This window comes from Nicotiana tomentosiformis, chromosome 8 (genome assembly GCF_000390325.3).
Source record: "Nicotiana tomentosiformis chromosome 8, ASM39032v3, whole genome shotgun sequence".
NCBI classification, from domain to species: Eukaryota; Viridiplantae; Streptophyta; class Magnoliopsida; order Solanales; family Solanaceae; genus Nicotiana; species Nicotiana tomentosiformis.
The window spans coordinates 9,740,995-9,759,091 of record NC_090819.1 but is presented as its reverse complement, the minus strand read 5'-3'; the positions used below and the strand labels follow the sequence as shown (position 1 = coordinate 9,759,091).

General features: G+C 34.6%; 1 protein-coding gene across 5 annotated transcripts; it reads right to left on the bottom strand.

The window, feature by feature from the left end:
* Nucleotides 1-13,485: 13,485 nt before the first annotated feature.
* Nucleotides 13,486-16,427, bottom strand: LOC104115581 (transcription factor TCP4-like). 5 transcript variants are annotated; one of them, XM_009626250.4, is made up of 4 exons: nt 15,969-16,427; nt 15,561-15,769; nt 14,892-15,479; nt 13,486-14,075 (listed from the first exon to the last, which is right to left on the bottom strand). In XM_009626250.4, the coding sequence occupies exons 1-3, from the start codon at nt 16,131-16,133 to the stop codon at nt 14,924-14,926; spliced, it is 930 nt and encodes a 309-aa protein (XP_009624545.1). In that variant the 5' UTR covers nt 16,134-16,427; the 3' UTR covers nt 13,486-14,075; nt 14,892-14,923. The 5 variants fall into 5 exon arrangements, 4 of the variants coding, with proteins under 4 accessions (XP_009624545.1, XP_070038144.1, XP_009624546.1 ...); XM_070182043.1 differs by having other exon boundaries at nt 14,992-15,479; XM_009626251.4 differs by having other exon boundaries at nt 15,071-15,479; nt 15,969-16,426.
* Between the last annotated feature and the right edge of the window lie 1,670 nt (nt 16,428-18,097).

Genomic DNA, 18,097 nt, shown 5'->3' with positions numbered 1-18,097 from the left:
ACCACAAAATTAGGTTGGGAGATATTCAGTATGATCTAAACAAAATTGCAGCAGCAAGGATTAATAGAATAAAGTCACGTTTTTCCCGTGACACCCTTCGGTCTGATGACTTCAGGCATAACTTGCGTTCAAAGACTCTATGGTTAACGGAATTCTACATTAGAGTCACATTAACACTACTAAAAAATTGGGTAATTTTGTCCAGGAAAACCGACCGACTTCGGTCGGAAATTGAGGAAAAGTGACCAATTACCGACCGATTTTAATTAGTCGAAAAAATAATGGTCGCTAAGGTGTTCCGACCAAAATCGGTCACAAATTTTCGACCGAAAATGATCGCAATATTCAATGCGTTGACTGACAACCAAACTAAATATACCGACCGATTTCGGTCGGTATTGATTAAAAATAAATCCAATAGAGACCGACATCGGTCGCAATTTTAAATAAATAATAATTTTATAATTATTTGTAAATTGTAGAAAACCGACTGAAATAGGTCGGTATACTAATAAATAAATAAAAATTTCCGACCGATTTTGGTCAGAAATTTCAAGAATCTGGAGATTTCATTTGAAATTTCTGACCGAATTCGGTCAAAATTTCCGGGAAAAACAATTGAGATTTCCAACCGACTTCGGTCGGTTTTCTAGGTAAAGAACGGGCAGAATACGCCTGCTTTTAAGATACACCACCTGCCAATTACAACCAATATTCATCCTATAATGGCAGTATTACATTGTTGTCATTCAACCATAATTAACCAACAACAACAACAATTAACCAACAATAACAACCACAACAACTATACAAATGTTCAATAACAAAATAATATCAACAATACAATCATCATTCAAAACTATTCCCAACTATATATTCACAAGTTCAAGACTTTGTTTAGCAATACACACCATTCAATGAGTATTTTGTATTGCATCATCTCCAACTTCACTACTAGAAACTTCATCGTCGACATGGTTCCAAGGATTACGATGAGAAGGATTAGCATATGGGGAAGGCTCACGAGACCGGGGAATGGGGAAAGCACCAATAGCAAGAAGATTGGCCAGCTTACCTTAAAGAAGATTAAATTGTTGGTCCCTTTTTTCTAGATGAACTTGAAGGGTACCAAATTGCTCATCTCTCTTTTGTTCTCTAGCCTTTGTCTCTTCAAGCTCTGTTGTCAGCTTTGCAATCTTCTTTTCCATAGACAAGATGGTCGACCTATCAATTGCCTCGCCGTGGACGGAAGTCCCTATACTTTGCAATCCAGTCCTGTAGCACCGAAATAATCTCTCTGGAAGGTCGTATGCTATCCCCTTATTAGGACTACCGACAACATCCAATCATATCCTCTGCGCTTCTTCGTTCGAAAGGGATGGTCGCTCGCCTTTCTCATTTGGTGGCAAGCTCTGAGTGTACTCCTCCACATTAATCTTGTAGCGACTCTTTATTTAGAAGATAGAAAATTATTAGGTATATAATATTATAAACATTAATTTCAAGTTATAGTAGTTATGAAACTTACATATGCAGTCTCCGTCCGGTCCTCGGCCCATCTAGTTGGATCAGTCGATGCCTTCTTCTTCCAGATGTGAGTCTCCATGAAGAACTCATCATGAGTTATCTTCCTCCCATATTTTTTTTCCTACAAATATAATAAAACGTATTAACTAAATTAAAATATAGTTTGTAATTATGTTGAACTTAAATATTATTGTGAGCAATATGAATATAAATTAACACCTTGTGTTTTTCTCTATAAATTACAAGTATTTGTAATTTCTCCAGTAATGTTAGCTAGCTCCATATAAACACGTAGTTTTCTAATCCATATAATAATACACGTAGTTATTTTTTGAAAATGACTTACGTTGTTGAGATTCAGTGTTTTTCTTTTTCATTAATTAATAGGAAAACCTTTTAACAACTTATTGAATTTTGAGACTAAGAAGTCAAACCTAAAAGTAGAGAGAAAGAGACAACTGATATACTAAAGAAAAATTCAGTCACATTAGCTAAATAATCTATAGTGAACAATAGATTTGAAGAAATATTAGTTTGAAATCTGATTGTTGGCTAAAGGTTTTGATGATTTAAAATGGAGTATTAGTAATAAAGAATACCACCTTCAAAGTACGCAAAATACTTCCTAAATGCTTACAAAATCCCAAAATTCCTAAAATCCCAAATTGTAAACCCTAGTTTATACAATTGAAAGAATTTATATAACTAAAATTAACAAATGTGGATAACTAACCTTCAAAGAGATGAGAGGGATATGATTTTGGGAGTGGCGCGGCAGTGGCAGTGGCGGAGGTGCAGTGGTGGCGCGAGAGAGATGAAGTGGGGGTTTTAATTTTGGGTGAGAAGGGAGTGGTGAGGTGATTTGGGAAAGATTTTCGGATGTGGAAGAAAGAGTAAAGAGAAAAATGGGGAAGAAACTCGTCTGGGTCTGCCCTTAATTAGAAATTTTCGACCGAAATCGGTCGGTATTATTAAATTTATTTTGACCGTTTGACTACACATTACCGACCAAAATCGGTCGGTAATTGATTTTTAAATTATTTTTATAATTAGTTTAATTACAATACCTACTGAAGTCGGTCAGTTTTTGTCAAATTATAATATTTAATATTTAACTTATATTATATATATATATATATATATATATATATATATATATATATATATATATATATATATATATATATATATATATATATATATAGAGAGAGAGAGAGAGAGAGAGAGAGAGAGAGAGAGAGAGAGAGAGAGACTATATCCTATCTTTGTATGTATATATACATGTATGTATTAAAAGCTATATTAATACTTAAGTTTTAGCAACAACTTAAGTATTAATATGTTATAATATGTTAATATAGCATTAATATGTATACATATGCATTCAATTGATCCACCGATGAAGTATCTGAGCGAAGTACTAATAAGGCGATCGAGAATAAAACATTCGAGTATGAACAGTTGAGAGTAAATCATCAACACTAGTCATATGTATGTAAGTGTAAATTATCAAGTTTAATTGATATAGTCGTTGTATCTAACATGCTATATAGTTTAATTGATATAGTCATTGTATCCAATTATTTTAGTCGGTCGGTAACTTATTTTAAAACACTATATTCTCAAATCGTGTGATTTAATAAAGCACTACATCTTATATATATATATATATATATATATATATATATATATATATATATATATATATATATATATATATATATATATATATATATATATAGTATATAAGCTATATAAGATGTACATATAGTATAACAACCCGACTTGTTGTTTTAAGAATTAACGCCCCATTCAGTGACTTAAGGTCTCGAGCAGCTTCGCAATATGTATTATGACCCGTGAGTGTGGTCGAGTTTGATTTACTGAAGATTCAGAATTAAATTAAAAGAACAACCCTTATTTAGAAGGTTGACCGGAGAGTTGACTTTTGAGCAAACGACTCCGAAATGGAATTTTGATGATGTCAATAGCTCTGTATGATGATTATGGACTTAGGAGCGTGTCCAGAAAATTATTTAGAGGTTTGTAGTGGAAATAAGTTTAAAATGGCGAAAGATGAATTTTTGGGAAGTTTGACCGGAGGGTTGACTTTTTGATATCAGGGCCAAAATCCGATTCTTGAAATTGGTATAGCTTCGTTATGTCAATTATGACTTGTGTGCAAAATTTGAAATCATTCCGGATTGATTTGATGTGTTTCGGCACAAGATATAGAATTTGAAATTTCAAAGCTCATTAGGCTTGAATTGGGTATGATATATGGTTTTAGAGTTGTTTGAGGTGATTTGAAGGTTCGACTAAGATCGTATGATATTTTGGGACTTGATGGTATGTTTGGTTGAGGTCCCGGGGGGCTCGGGTGAGTTCCGGGATGGTTTTAGATCATTTTTCCTTGTTTTGCAACTGCTGAAACTGATATCTGGTATTGTTCTTCGCGAACGCGAAGGGTCTCACGCATTCGCGAAGAAGGATTTTGGACGGATGAGATTTGCCCATCACGAACGCGATGAAAAAGACGCGAACTCGAAGAAGGGAACTGAGGAAAGCCTACTCGAACGCGAGTGGGCAGACACGAACGCGAAGAGGAAGGGGAGTTGGGGCCCTGCCTGGCGTTAAGCCTTCGCGAAGGGCAGAGGTCGGAAGGCATCGCGAACGCGATGAAGGCACTTTTGGGCATAATTAAAAGTTCCAAAATGGGGGTTTTGAGTTCATAACACAAAATCAAATTGGGAGCTCGGTAGAAGGCAATTTTTGGAGAAATTCTTGCGTGGGTGTTTTGGGGTAAGTGATTCTTATCCAGTTTTAATTAATTTCCATGATTATGTCTTTGAATTCATCATTTAATGGGTGAATTAAGTTAAAAATATTAAAAACCCCTCTTGGTTTAAATTTAAGATTTAGAGGTCGATTTGTTATTAGAATTCGATAAAATTGGTATGGTTGAACTCGTATCAGAATGGGTGCTTGGATTTCGTAAAAATTATGTCGGGTTCCGAGAGGCGAGTCCCGCGTTGACTTTTGTTGACTTTTTGGAATAAATTTTTAAGTCGACGTTTTATTATCCGGAATTATTTTCGATGAATTTTAATGAAGTTATACAACTGATTTGAATAGATTTTAGCGGTCCGGAGGTCAATTCAAGCAAGAAGGCGATTTTTGAATATCGGGATAACTTCAAAAAGGTAAGTGTCTTGCCTAACCTCGAGTGAGTGAATTATCCCTTAGGCATCGAGTCTTATGTGCCATTTGTGAAATGTGAAAAGCCGTGTACGCGAGGTGACGAGTAGGTACCCGGGCTTATATGTGCAAAATTTATTTAGTTAAAGTCCTGGACATATTATGTAGTAAATTAGATAATTATTGGTATATATTTAATCATATAATTGCCATACCTCGAATCACATTTATTGAAATTATTTTTATATGACGATTTGATGTGAATATTACTTGTATATTTATGAGAATTCCGTGAGTTTGTTGGTTTGATATTTCTTGGAATTTAATTTCATTATGGATTTTTCCTTTGTAAATAATTAATTAAATGAGCTTAAGAAGAGGTGTTTATATAATTATTGAGAATTTGGATTAATGAAGGCGTTGCCCTATGCTGGGTAATTTCTATCTCTGTTGATTATTTTTTAGGTCTTATATACATTGTGTGCAGCCTCCGGCTATTTATTTTGAAATTAATTAATTTGTTGTATCTTTGGAATTGGTTGTGGCCATTGGGTAAATTATGATATGAATTGATTTTGTTATGTTGTCGTGATAATTTTTCGTGTAAATTGGTGTGTTGTGTGAGTTGTTATTTTGAGGATATAAGGGTGGCATTCCATTGTTGATATTATATGGTTATAAAGGTGACATTTCACTGTTATTATGTGTGTTGGGATATTATCTGATAAGGATGGCTATAAGAGCGATAATGGTGGCTATTGATATTGTTAGGGTGGAGGGATAAGAGAGGCTATTATAGGAGTGATAATGGTGGCTATAGGAGAGATAAGGGTGACTATTATCAGGGATAATATGTGATGATATGGGGTGGTTGCATTGGTGATTTTTTATGTGATGTTGTGATTTTCCTTGTGTTATTTTTATACCTTGTGCAATTTATCTTGTTGTTGGTAAGTTGATAATAGTCTAATTTATGTTGAAATTGGGAGCATGTAGCTATTGCCAGGCGGATTATGAAAATAAATGTGGTCACGAGGTGCCGTGAGTAAATAATGATGATATTGGCATGTAAATTGTCCGTGCAGTTGAGATATGAAACGTGGGCACAAAGTGTCGGGGAAAATATGCAAGCAACAAGCAACAACAACCCAGTATAATCCCACTAGTGGGGTCTGGGGAGGGTAGTGTGTACGCAGACCTTACCCCCTACCCTAGGGTAGAGAGGCTGTTTCCAATAGACTCTCGGCATCCTTCCCTCCAATAACTCCCCACATTGCTCTTGGGGTGACTCGAACTCACAACCTCTTGGTTGGAAGTGGAGGGTGCTTACCATCAGAGTAACCCACCTTGTCTTGTCGGGGAAAATATGATGGTTTTATTATTGGCACGTGAACTGTCCGTGCAGATGTGATATGAAAAGTGGGCACAAGGTGCCAGAAAAATATAATGATTTAATTATGGGCACGAAGTGCCATAAAAAAATATGAAAGTGGGTTGAGACCCGTGTTTACGAAAAATATAAAAAAGGGCTGAGACCCATATTTTTTTATGATTATGAAATGGGGTGCCACAGTGATTTTTAATTGAAAGAATTATATTCAAAATATTTATTTGGAAGGGTTTTTATTCAAAAAGTATTATTTGAAAGAATTGCATTTGAAAGATAATTATTTGAGGAAATTATATTTGAAAGAGATTTATTGAAAGAATTATATGTGAAAGACATTTATTTGAAGGACTTGATTTAATTGGGTGTACTTGTATTTATTATTTGTTGAGCGATATTAATGGTGTTCGTGTTGCCCTACTGTGCATATCATTGGTTGATTTGTGTTGCCCTTATTGTTATTTGTTTCCTATTATTTTATATATCATATTGCACAAGTTATTAGACTAGTGAGTGTCTTGACTGTACCTCGTCTCTACTCTACTGAGGTTAGTCTTGATACTTACTGGGTACCGACCGTGGTGTACTCATACTACACTTCTGCACATTTTTGTGCAGAGCCAGGTATTAAAGATGTCGGACTCGGACAGAGTCAGAGTGGGATCACAAGGATTCAAGATAGAGCTGCTTGGTCGTCGCAGTTCCTTGGAGTCTTTCCATTTTATTGTACTGTTATTTATTATTCAAATAGTATTGAGTATTCGATCCTTGAGATCATTTCATGTATTCAGTTAGAGTTCATGACTCAGTATTACCAGTCTTGGGAGGTTGTCATATTTATTTCCGCTGTTAATTTTGATTACTTATAAAAAAAATGGCATCGAAATAATGGAAATTGACTTACTTAGTCTTAGAGAGTATGTGCCATAACGACGCCTCTGGTGGAATTTCGGGTCGTGACATATAGTATAGTATAGTATAGTGTGTATATATATATATTCGATATTAAATATTAAATATTAAAATTTAGGATGTTAAATCAATTAAATATTATGTGTGTATATATATATATATATATATATATATATATATATATATATATATATATATGTGTGTGTGTGTGTGTGTGTGTGTGTGTGTGTGTGTATATCAAATGTATATATATACTTACATACATACATACATACATACATACATACATAGATAGGATATAGTGTCCATATAAAAGTAATTTAAACACACACACACACACACACACACACACACACACACACACATATATATATATATATATATATATATATATATATATATATATATATATATATATATATCAATTAAGTATTAAATATTATTTATTTAAAAGCTATTTATATAAAGGTTGACAAAAATTGACCGACTTCGGTCGGTAATTTCATTAAATTTATATTTTAATTATTTTAAAATTGTGTTTCCGACTGAACTCGGTCGGAAATATTTAATTAAAATTTATTCTGGTTGGTAAATTATATATATATATATATATATATATATATATATATATATATATATATATATATATATATATATAATTTTTGTTATATTAAAAACCAATTGCCTTTGACGGGAAAGCATAAATTCAAATATTCAGACCGAAATCGGTCGGATTTTGAAAACGTTTAATAAAAAAATTATTTTTGTAGATAATGTACAAGTATGACCAGGTCTTGCTCAAATATTGACCAAGTTCCGACCGAAATCGGTCGGAAGTTTTATATATTTGCTGTGGGACCACTATTTCCATTGTCAGAAATATTTTCTTTGACTTTTGCAACCAATTTACTTAATTTCCGACCGATTGCGGTCGGTATTTTTTCCGATCGATTTCGGTCGGTATTCTGTGGATGGATTTTGACAGTTTTCAGTAGTGTAATATACAAACAACATGCATCTTTAAGCTGGTTGATTGTTGCGACCAAACACACTCACGCAAGTATACGCGGTCGTCAAGTAATAAAGTGACTAAAAGTCGGATGTCGAACCCACGAGGACTTATGATTAACTATTAACTAAATTAGACTATCCTAATTATCTAAACAAGAATTAAATCTAAAAATATTTTATTCTAAACTAATTAAATAAAAAAATATAAATAATGAACTTTGAACAGAGAAAGAGCAGATTTTTATGATATCAATGTAATGAAAACGATCTAGGGTTATGGGCTATCTAACAATCCTATTGTATTCTTCAATTGAATCGACCGACTAATTTATCTAGCTTATTGGTTGACAGGGTTAATATTGCTCATAAGAATCTGTCGAGTTCTTACTCGCCTATTCAAGCTAACCTAACGCCTATATGTCTATGGAGTTAGAATCAACAAGAACGCATTTATAATTTCTGTAAATCAACCAAGCAAGGCAATTAGGTATATGTCTATCCTAACCACGAATCTGTTCCCCGATGCCTGAGTTCAAGAACTTGCCCTACTCAATCCTGTATGCAATATAGAATTCCCACTTTCGAGTTCAATTCTAGATTCGTAGATAATATTCAATTGGTGATCAAGCAATCAAATAAATAAGCGCAAGATTGAATAAATAAACTAATATGATAAATCAAGAAGTCAAAATCAATATCCGAATAACAATAGTCATGAAAGAACCACAACCCTAGAACGTGAAGTTTAGCTCCATATAGACATGGTAGCCAAACAACAAATCATACAAAGAAACATAAAGATTACTAAGTTTGGTGGGAGAAAGATGAAACTAGATGAATTCCGGCCTCCACAGCTTTGTCGTGGCTTTTTCCCTCTTCCCAATATGTTCGATGAACTAAAAGAGGCATTTTTGGCTTATATATTGTGTACAAAAGTCGTAGGCCAAAGTTCTCCTATTTCTAATCCAAATCAGCTTCAGGGATTGATGCTAGGGTGGATGCGTCGCATCCACCTCGTCCTCCACTTCTCAGCTTCGCATGCTAGGGTGGATGCTTCGCATCCACCTCGTCCTCCACTTCTCAGCTTCGGATGCTACGGTGGACGCTATGGGCCGACTTCACTGCTAAGGGTGCACGAAATCTGATCTTTTTCTAGATTGGATGCGACGCATCCAATCTCTCTTCCTCTACCTAGAGCACCTTTTATTCATATTTTTGCACTCCAAACACCCTAATTCACCACACACAACTCAATTAGTCATAAAACCAATAATTAAACCATGTTGGGCATTTTAAAGATCAAATAACATCAAGAAGCGGTTAAAACATGGGTAAAGTAACATCAACACATATCGAAATATGCCAAACATCACTACCCCACACTTAAACCTTTGTTCGTCCTCGAACAAACCATCCTATAGTAGACGAAACAAAATTAAGCTCTTATCATTCAAAGCACACTGCACCTATGACCATGGTTATTTGCAACAATTAGGCTCTAGACTATGCATCACATACACTTCCCTTTACTTATGCCCTTCTTTAAACATATTCGAACAAAGACAACATGCTCACAACAACCCTAACCTCAAAAACCGACTCAATGTCACTATGCACTCATGGCTTGAACACCCAACATCATAGAGAAGTCTAATAACGTTACCTATCCCTCGTGAAATCATGTGCCCTCACAACAAGAACAAGAGAGCGAGTTCAATCCACACATTCGAATCTCATGATCAAATATATTTTAATGACTCACATATATCAAAGAAAATCGCTCACTCTCACAAAGAAGTCACATGCATGAAATTGGTACCATAGGCTTGCCCTTAATGTAAATCTCTACTAATGTAAGCTCGCTCGATCTAAAATCAATTAGGACTTTTTCATGGTTGTACTGTGGGCTAAGGGACGGGTAGGATATATTTAAGGAATAGTGACTCACCCTCCTAAGCACTTTAATACATCACAAAATTACTTTAAGCGTATTTTCTTCAACACCACTTCAATTTCACAAACAATATCACCCCCAAAACAGTCCCTTTTTCTTTAAGCACTACTTTAGTTCATACCCACTAGCAAGAACAAGACAACAATTTATTCATTTCTATTTTTCCTTCTTTTTTTTTTTTTTTTAAAATTTCCGCTAGTGGTGTATTATTTTACAAAATAAGTGCACCCTTCTTTCTTTCATTGGTTCCACTCAAAAGTCACCCCACACTTAGTCCCTTCTTACTTCTTTTAGCGCTCATCTAACAATTAAAGTGCTTTAAGAGGTAAAAGGATCAAAACAATGTCAATTAAGAATAAAAAGGGTATAGGCTTGTAATGTGGGTACCAAATAAAAGGTCTACAGGCTCAAAAGGGTTAACTAGGGATAGATTTTATTTGTGATAAGCAATAAGCTCAAAAAGATCAAAGAAAGCCTAAAATTATTTTTCAAACCGAGCATCACCTAAAATTTCGCTTCAACTCACATACCGGGCAAGTTCTAGACACAAGTACAATACATGGACTACACAAAAACCTCACCACACATGGCACATGACTCATTAAGGACGATCACATTTCGACTCTCAAGCAATGCAAGTATTCACGGAGTCACGAGATATTAAGTATTAAACACAAGGTGAACATAAGTCATGTAAACGAGACATAGGCACCACAAAATATGCTATCCAATTTAACAAGGCATCATCAATAAATTCAAATCATACAGAAGATACTACACATGCCAAAGTATAAATATGTTACTATCAAACAAGTCAAGGGCGCCTAGGTTCATCATTCTTGCTCCTTTTATTCCCTAAATTCCTAATCTACTCGGAAAGAAAAAAAACTACCCGGTTCAAACCACATCCCATGGAAAAGAACCGAGGCACAAAGAAAAACCACAGGGGATTATTGCTACAAAAAAACATATTTTTGGATTTTTTAATAAATTTTTTTTTTTTTTTAGACTTTAATCCCTCAAGAAAATTGTCTAGGAGATCCATCGTCGGGAAAAGTCCAAAAAAACAAATTTTCAATTTTTTTTTCTCAATTGTTTTCTGTTTTATTTTTATTTTTATCTTTTTTAATTAAGCTACTAAAACTATTACTACTATACTACACCATTAATTCTACTAACTATGCTATTAAAAATAAATAGCTAGCTAACAATAAAAAGATAAGAAATTAACAATATACTAATATAATACTATAGAAAGAATAGAGAATCTTCCACCCCACACTTAAAAGAGTACAGTGTCCTCAATGCACAAATATCGCAAAAATAACAAGGGTGAACTAGAAAACTCCCTGAAAGACCAAAGGCCGAAGCAATAGCAGCTCACGGGGTACTCAGACTTCTCCCATGGATGATCCTTTGTGCGGGCACCACACACTTAGTTCTCACCATCTAGCTTGTTTTTGCACTCTTCCAATGAATTTCTTCCTATGCTCATAATCCTACAAAATAAAAACAGACACTACAAAAATAATATAATAAAAACAAAAATAAAAGAAGGTAGTAAAGCTGGGTTGCCGCCCAACAAGCGCCTAATTTAACGTCGCAGCACGACGTGAACTACTTTTTGCCTCCACCTCGAACTTATGAATTGCGCCCCTAATTTGGCTTCAAGCTTTCTATTATGCTCCCGAGGCGGTGAGACACATTTAATTGGTCCAAGCAATCAATATCGCGTTTTACACTTCTTGGCCTTCGGATGAGGTATGTAATTTTGTCTCTCTGGCGTGACGAATTCAAGAATGTAAGCACTCCGTTCCTCATCCATTGGCTCCTCCAAAGGCTCAGATGACTCGATTTTCATGTCATCATCCAAGCACAATTTTGAAAAATGTATGGAATGAGGACCAATACACCCTAACTTTAGAATTGTATTACTCTTTACATCCTCATATATACACACACTAGAGTATTCATATATAATATTATCTACTTCCTCACATGACTCTAGAGTGCTTTCCTCGACATGGACATCATCAATACAAGTATGGACGAATGATTTACTCACCCCTTTTAGCTCCTCAATTTGGCGTATAAGCTCCTTTTCAGCTTTACACAACTCAGAACTATTTTGTTGGGCGTTAGACGCATCAACCTTTGCAATTAATTTAGCTCCCAAGTCGTGAATATCAGTGCCAAAATTTTCAATCTCCTGTCCCGGTTCAGCTCTTCCTTCTATAAAGTGTCTCGTCCTATCAGTAATTTCCTCATGTTGAGCCTCATATATTTCTAACTTTTCAGCTTGTTCCACTAGCCATGTTTGGCTCAAAATCTCCACTTTTTCAAAATTTTCCTTTTCTTGAAACTCACTCTCTTCATTCAATTCTTCCATATTAGCCTTCATTCTTGTGATTGTTTCCGTCATTCTTTTCATATCTTTTTTGAGTTCATCATGTTGCTCTGCTACTTGCCTCATAATATACCTAATATATGCATCATGTTCCATATCCTGCACTTCATTGCCCCTATCAAACTCACAAACATTGTTAGAAAGATCATAATAAGGGCTCTGAGAAGGATGAAAAGAATTAGGACAACCATTCCAATGGCTATCTTGACCACCACACATATTACAAATATTTCACTTGAAGGATTGAGATTGTGCGCACAACTCGCTCCCGGGAACATTCTGACAATTTTTCCACCAGTGGGGTCCTCCACAATATGGACAGGGATCATCATTCGAGAGTAAACCCTGCGTTGACACAAACCAGGCAAACTGAAAATTAAAACTTGAAAACAAATATCTAATAAAAGCTTAACTTAGTCACGTAGCTAATTTCTAAGTCCCCGGCAACGGCGCCAAAAACTTGTTGCGACCAAACACACTCACGCAAGTATACGCGGTCGTCAAGTAATAAAGTGACTAAAAGTCGGATGTCGAACCCACGAGGACTTATGATTAACTATTAACTAAATTAGACTATCCTAATTATCTAAACAAGAATTAAATCTAAAAATATTTTATTCTAAACTAATTAAATAAAAAAATATAAATAATGAACTTTGAACAGAGAAAGAGCAGATTTTTATGATATCAATGTAATGAAAACGATCTAGGGTTATGGGCTATCTAACAATCCTATTGTATTCTTCAATTGAATCGACCGACTAATTTATCTAGCTTATTGGTTGACAGGGTTAATATTGCTCATAAGAATCTGTCGAGTTCTTACTCGCCTATTCAAGCTAACCTAACGCCTATATGTCTATGGAGTTAGAATCAACAAGAACACATTTATAATTCCTGTAAATCAACCAAGCAAGGCAATTAGGTATATGTCTATCCTAACCACGAATCTGTTCCCCGATGCCCGAGTTCAAGAACTTGCCCTACTCAATCCTGTATGCAATATAGAATTTCCACTTTCGAGTTCAATTCTAGATTCGTAGATAATATTCAATTGGTGATCAAGCAATCAAATAAATAAGTGCAAGATTGAATAAATAAACTAATATGATAAATCAAGAAGTCAAAATCAATATCCGAATAACAATAGTCATGAAAGAACCACAACCCTAGAACGTGAAGTTTAGCTCCATATAGACATGGTACCCAAATAATAAATCATACAAAGAAACATAAAGATTACTAAGTTTGGTGGGAGAAAGATGAAACTAGATGAATTCCGGCCTCCACAGCTTTGTCGTGGCTTTTTCCCTCTTCCCAATATGTTCGATGACCTAAAAGAGGCGTTTTTGGCTTATATATTGTGTACAAAAGTCGTGGGCCAAAGTTCTCCTATTTCTAATCCAAATCAGCTTCAGGGATTGATGCTAGGGTGGATGCGTCGCATCCACCTCGTCCTCCACTTCTCAGCTTCGCATGCTAGGGTGGATTCTTCGCATCCACCTCGTCCTCCACTTCTCAGCTTTGCTCAGGTGCGGATGCTAAGGCGGATGCTATGGGCCGACTTCACTGTTAAGGGTGCACGAAATCTGATCTTTTTCTAGATTGGATGCGACGCATCCAATCTCGCTTCCTCTACCTAGAGCACCTTTTCTTCATATTTTTGCACTCCAAACACCCTAATTCACCACACACAACTCAATTAGTCATAAAACCAATAATTAAACCATGTTGGGCATTTGAAAGATCAAATAACATCAAGAAGCGGTTAAAACATGGGTAAAGTAACATCAACACATATCGAAATATGTCAAACATCATTGATATCTTGATATATATTGTCATTGGTCATCAATAAACTTTAACCACTTTCCTGAAAATGCATAAGAGCAAGTGGTCCAAAAAATTTAAAACTAAAGAAAATTAGAATGAAACTGATTGAAATTGAACTCTGACGGCGTGTTTTCTATTAAGGAAATCATTTTTCTTGAAAATAACTAATTTTCTAGCAACCAAAAAAAAAAAAAAAAACCTCAAAAAAACTCATTGAAAGGGGAATGTACAATCACACACAAAGCAAATAGAGAAGAAGAAAATGACACAAGGATTTAACGAAATTCGGCTAAGACAGAAGTAAAGAGAATTTTTCACTAATGAGAAGAAAAATACAATACAATTTATAGAATCCAACTACAACTCTTATATATAGATTCCAAACAGTTTCAAACCTATAAAAGAAATGTCTTCCAATCCGACAAGGATAATTAGTTTTTCTTTCCTAAATCTATTAGAACAACGTGTTTCCTAAACTATAGAAATTATGGGTTTCCTAAAATACAAGTAAAAAAATTCAAGACATAAATAACAGGGAAAAACAACTTCCTTTCTTGTGTTTTTCTCCTATAGTCCATTTGGACAGTGAGACAGTTTCTGCAGGAAAATATTTTTCTTCTTATCAAACACACACTCAATTAAAGTGATATTTGAGTGATTACCTAAGGGATGAAAATATTACTCTTTTAACCATTCAATGTTGAAAACTTGAAGAACCTGAAGATGGCTTAATGCAAATCACTCCATTAATATCCTCTTCACCTTGAATTAATCTAGAAGGAAATTGAAAATGTCCATTGAAATAGCTATTGGAAATTGAAGATTTATGTTCAGCACTTGCCATTGGTTGCTGTAATTCCCAAGCATGACTAATTAACCGTGAAAAATTGGACTGAAGGGGTTCCCTTTGAGAAAATATACCCCCTTGGGACAAAAATTGTTGATGGGGTATCCAATTTGCCATTCTTGGATTATAATTTGCTTCAAAATTGACTAAATTAGCACTATGGTTGGAGTTTTGGTCATGTAAATTGGTGTGAAGTGATAACCCAAGATCTTCAGTTTGGATTGAATCTCTAGACATTGCTTCATGTGGGAAGCTTAGGAGATTCATTAATGATGTCCCGGAATTTATCGGGAAGAAGGATTTCGAGGTATCTGCAACAGATGATGTCTCAGGTTCAACCGCTGGCATCACATATGAAGTATCACTAGTTGGATTTTCTGCTAATTGCCTTTGGAGCAAGAATCTGTTAAGAATATAATTAAATAAATAAAAATATACCCTCTTTAGAGCTTAACCTTTTAGATAAGACGATAAGAATTCATACCTAGAAGAAAATTTTGATTGTTGGTGTGGTTCTAAGGCAATGTTTCCACTTGAACCAACTTCACGTTCTGTACTTGTGGGAATGTTTTTTAGTACTGCATCATCACTTGGGTTCCATGTAGGTAACTCAACTAGCTTATCAATGGCATTTTTCGCTTTCTTGATTAGCCAATCCACAGCTTTGCTTGGCTTGTCATATCCTAGCCGATCCTACGTTCAATGGGTTCAACTGAGCTCAATATTATCTTATACAGAACATATATAAATACTATATATATAAAAAAGATCACTAAGATTTCAATAATTACTAAGTTTTGAATTCATTATTATGAAAGTGCGCGCAATGAATTTAAGTAGTAAGAACATAAATGTTGAATTTATCAAATTTAAATCTTGAATCTGTCTTTACCTGCATGTCATAGAACTGAATAGCAGTGAGAGCAGATAGACGAATCCTGCGATCTCTTGGACCTTTTGCCGTATATACTTTGCTATGCCGGTCTTTCTGGCCAGTGGACCGGAGAATTCGCCCTCCTTCGACTTGCACTATCTCTCCTTCCGTTGCTCTCTTCATTACAAATATTTTTGCTGATGTCTAATTTGCATATCCAATTTTGTTTTTTCCTTTTTCACATGTATAAGCTAGACACAAGAATCTGCTCAAACAAAATCTTGGTTTAAAGTCAGTCAGAGGAAATCCAATTGGTTGGCTAATTAAAAATATGAAACTTTTTTATGTGAGTTTTGGTAGGATTCGACAGCACTAGATGTCTACTCTAGCTTTAAGGTTGACAAGAAGGTTTTAAGAATGGCAAGTAAAAGAAAAGATGAATGGAACAATGGGTTTTAAAGAATGACTTGTGTTTGGCCTCTCAGTTGATATATACTAGGATATTTACACACCACGTCATGCCAACTCAATTTTTTGCTTTGACATTGAAAAATAACTAAATAAAAGAGCAGTCCAGTGAATAAAGTGTTTCGCGTTCACGCAAGATTCGGACTAAGGGCCGCATCCTTTGGGGTGCAATGTAGACCGCCTGCATTAGGGTCTACTTCCACGACTCGAATCTGTGACCTATAAATCATACGAAAACAACTTTATCATCTCCTTTAGCTTCCAACAAATATTTGTAATTTTCAATAATAGTCCTAAGAGGGTGAAACTGTATTGTCCTTGGATGAGCTTGACAGCAACTCGACTCGCTTTTCAATCAGTAACCGTCCATATTTTTCTTTTTATATTCTCTTTTATTTGAGGATATTCACATGTATATCATTCAAGCAAATCTTTTGATTTAAGACGAAAAGAATAAGAGACATGCACATAGTTATCACAAACAGAACATGGAATTGGTGTAACATGCATATGTGCCTTAATTAAATGTTTTTATATCATTTTTGAGACAACTTGTTAACTTGTTGCGTAAAACAATTAATTTCACTTTAAGTTGTAAATAAAGTGTAGTGGCGGGAGCCAGCTTGCCGATAACGGATTTAGTTGAACCATTAACTTTAGTCCAAACTATATTTGTCTAAAAAAATTTATTAAAATATATAAATTTTTAATTTAAAACCCTAAAATTTAAAAAATTAAAATCTCAAACTCATAAGCTTAAATCAAGGTTTTGCCTCTGATAAAGTGCATTTCGCATAGTAATAATGGAGAAAGAAACAATTTGGCACATGCAACTAGCAGAAGCTACCTTCTAAAGAAGAGGCAAAGGCGTGCCAATTCTTCATATAATACAATCTTGTACTATGAATAAAATTAAAAGAGAGAAGACGATGATTGATTTTTGCCCACAAATTCCAAAGGACAAGGAGTGCGTTGGGAAAAGCATCTCCCAATTGGAAATCCCAATAAAGAAGACTAGTTCATGCTCTCTTTTTCTTGCTCTCTTTTTCTTGCTCTTTATTCCTAGGTGATTTGGACTTTTTTTGTTTTTGTTTCTGGTCCAGTATTCAGTATTGGATTAATTTGAATTTGTAGCAGAAAGTTGATTTTGGGAGGTAAAACACTCTCTGTTAGAAGCGATTCCATATTTAGGACTTGAACCTGAAACATCTAGTTAAGGATAAAAGAACATTACTTTATCACTAACCTTTGGTGATATATACATAGTTGATGAGGACTTGGCCTTCATTTTCTCTGAATTATTTGCATTAGTTCTCATTCCACTTTTCCTTTCATCACATAATATCACCACCGCCCTTCACTTCCTCTTTGGACACTTGGAATTTTCATTCAATTTAGTAAATAGTAATGCGTAATACAAAATTAAATCAATTAATTTCATATGGTCCATATATATATATATATATATATATATATATATATATATATATATATATATATATATATATATATATGGAAGATATAAAAAATCAATATCCTTGGTCCTACGTTGATTAGAAGATTAATTAATTTTGAAAAGATGGTCTAGTGGTTTAGGGTTTGTTACGGCCAAACACACTCACGCAAGTATACGTGGTCGTCAAGTAATAAAGTAGTGAATAAAGTATCGTTCCCACGAA

Bases quoted from the DNA above. Each gene is read 5' to 3' on its own strand.
- LOC104115581 (XM_009626250.4), bottom strand. From the start codon at position 16,133: ATGAAGAGAGCAACGGAAGGAGAGATAGTGCAAGTCGAAGGAGGGCGA. The intron at 15,770-15,968 runs GTAAAGACAGAT...CATTGAACGTAG, and splicing joins TTCAGTTCTATGACATGCAG to GATCGGCTAGGATATGACAA. The intron at 15,480-15,560 runs GTATGAATTCTT...TATTCTTAACAG, and splicing joins CAATCAAAATTTTCTTCTAG to ATTCTTGCTCCAAAGGCAAT.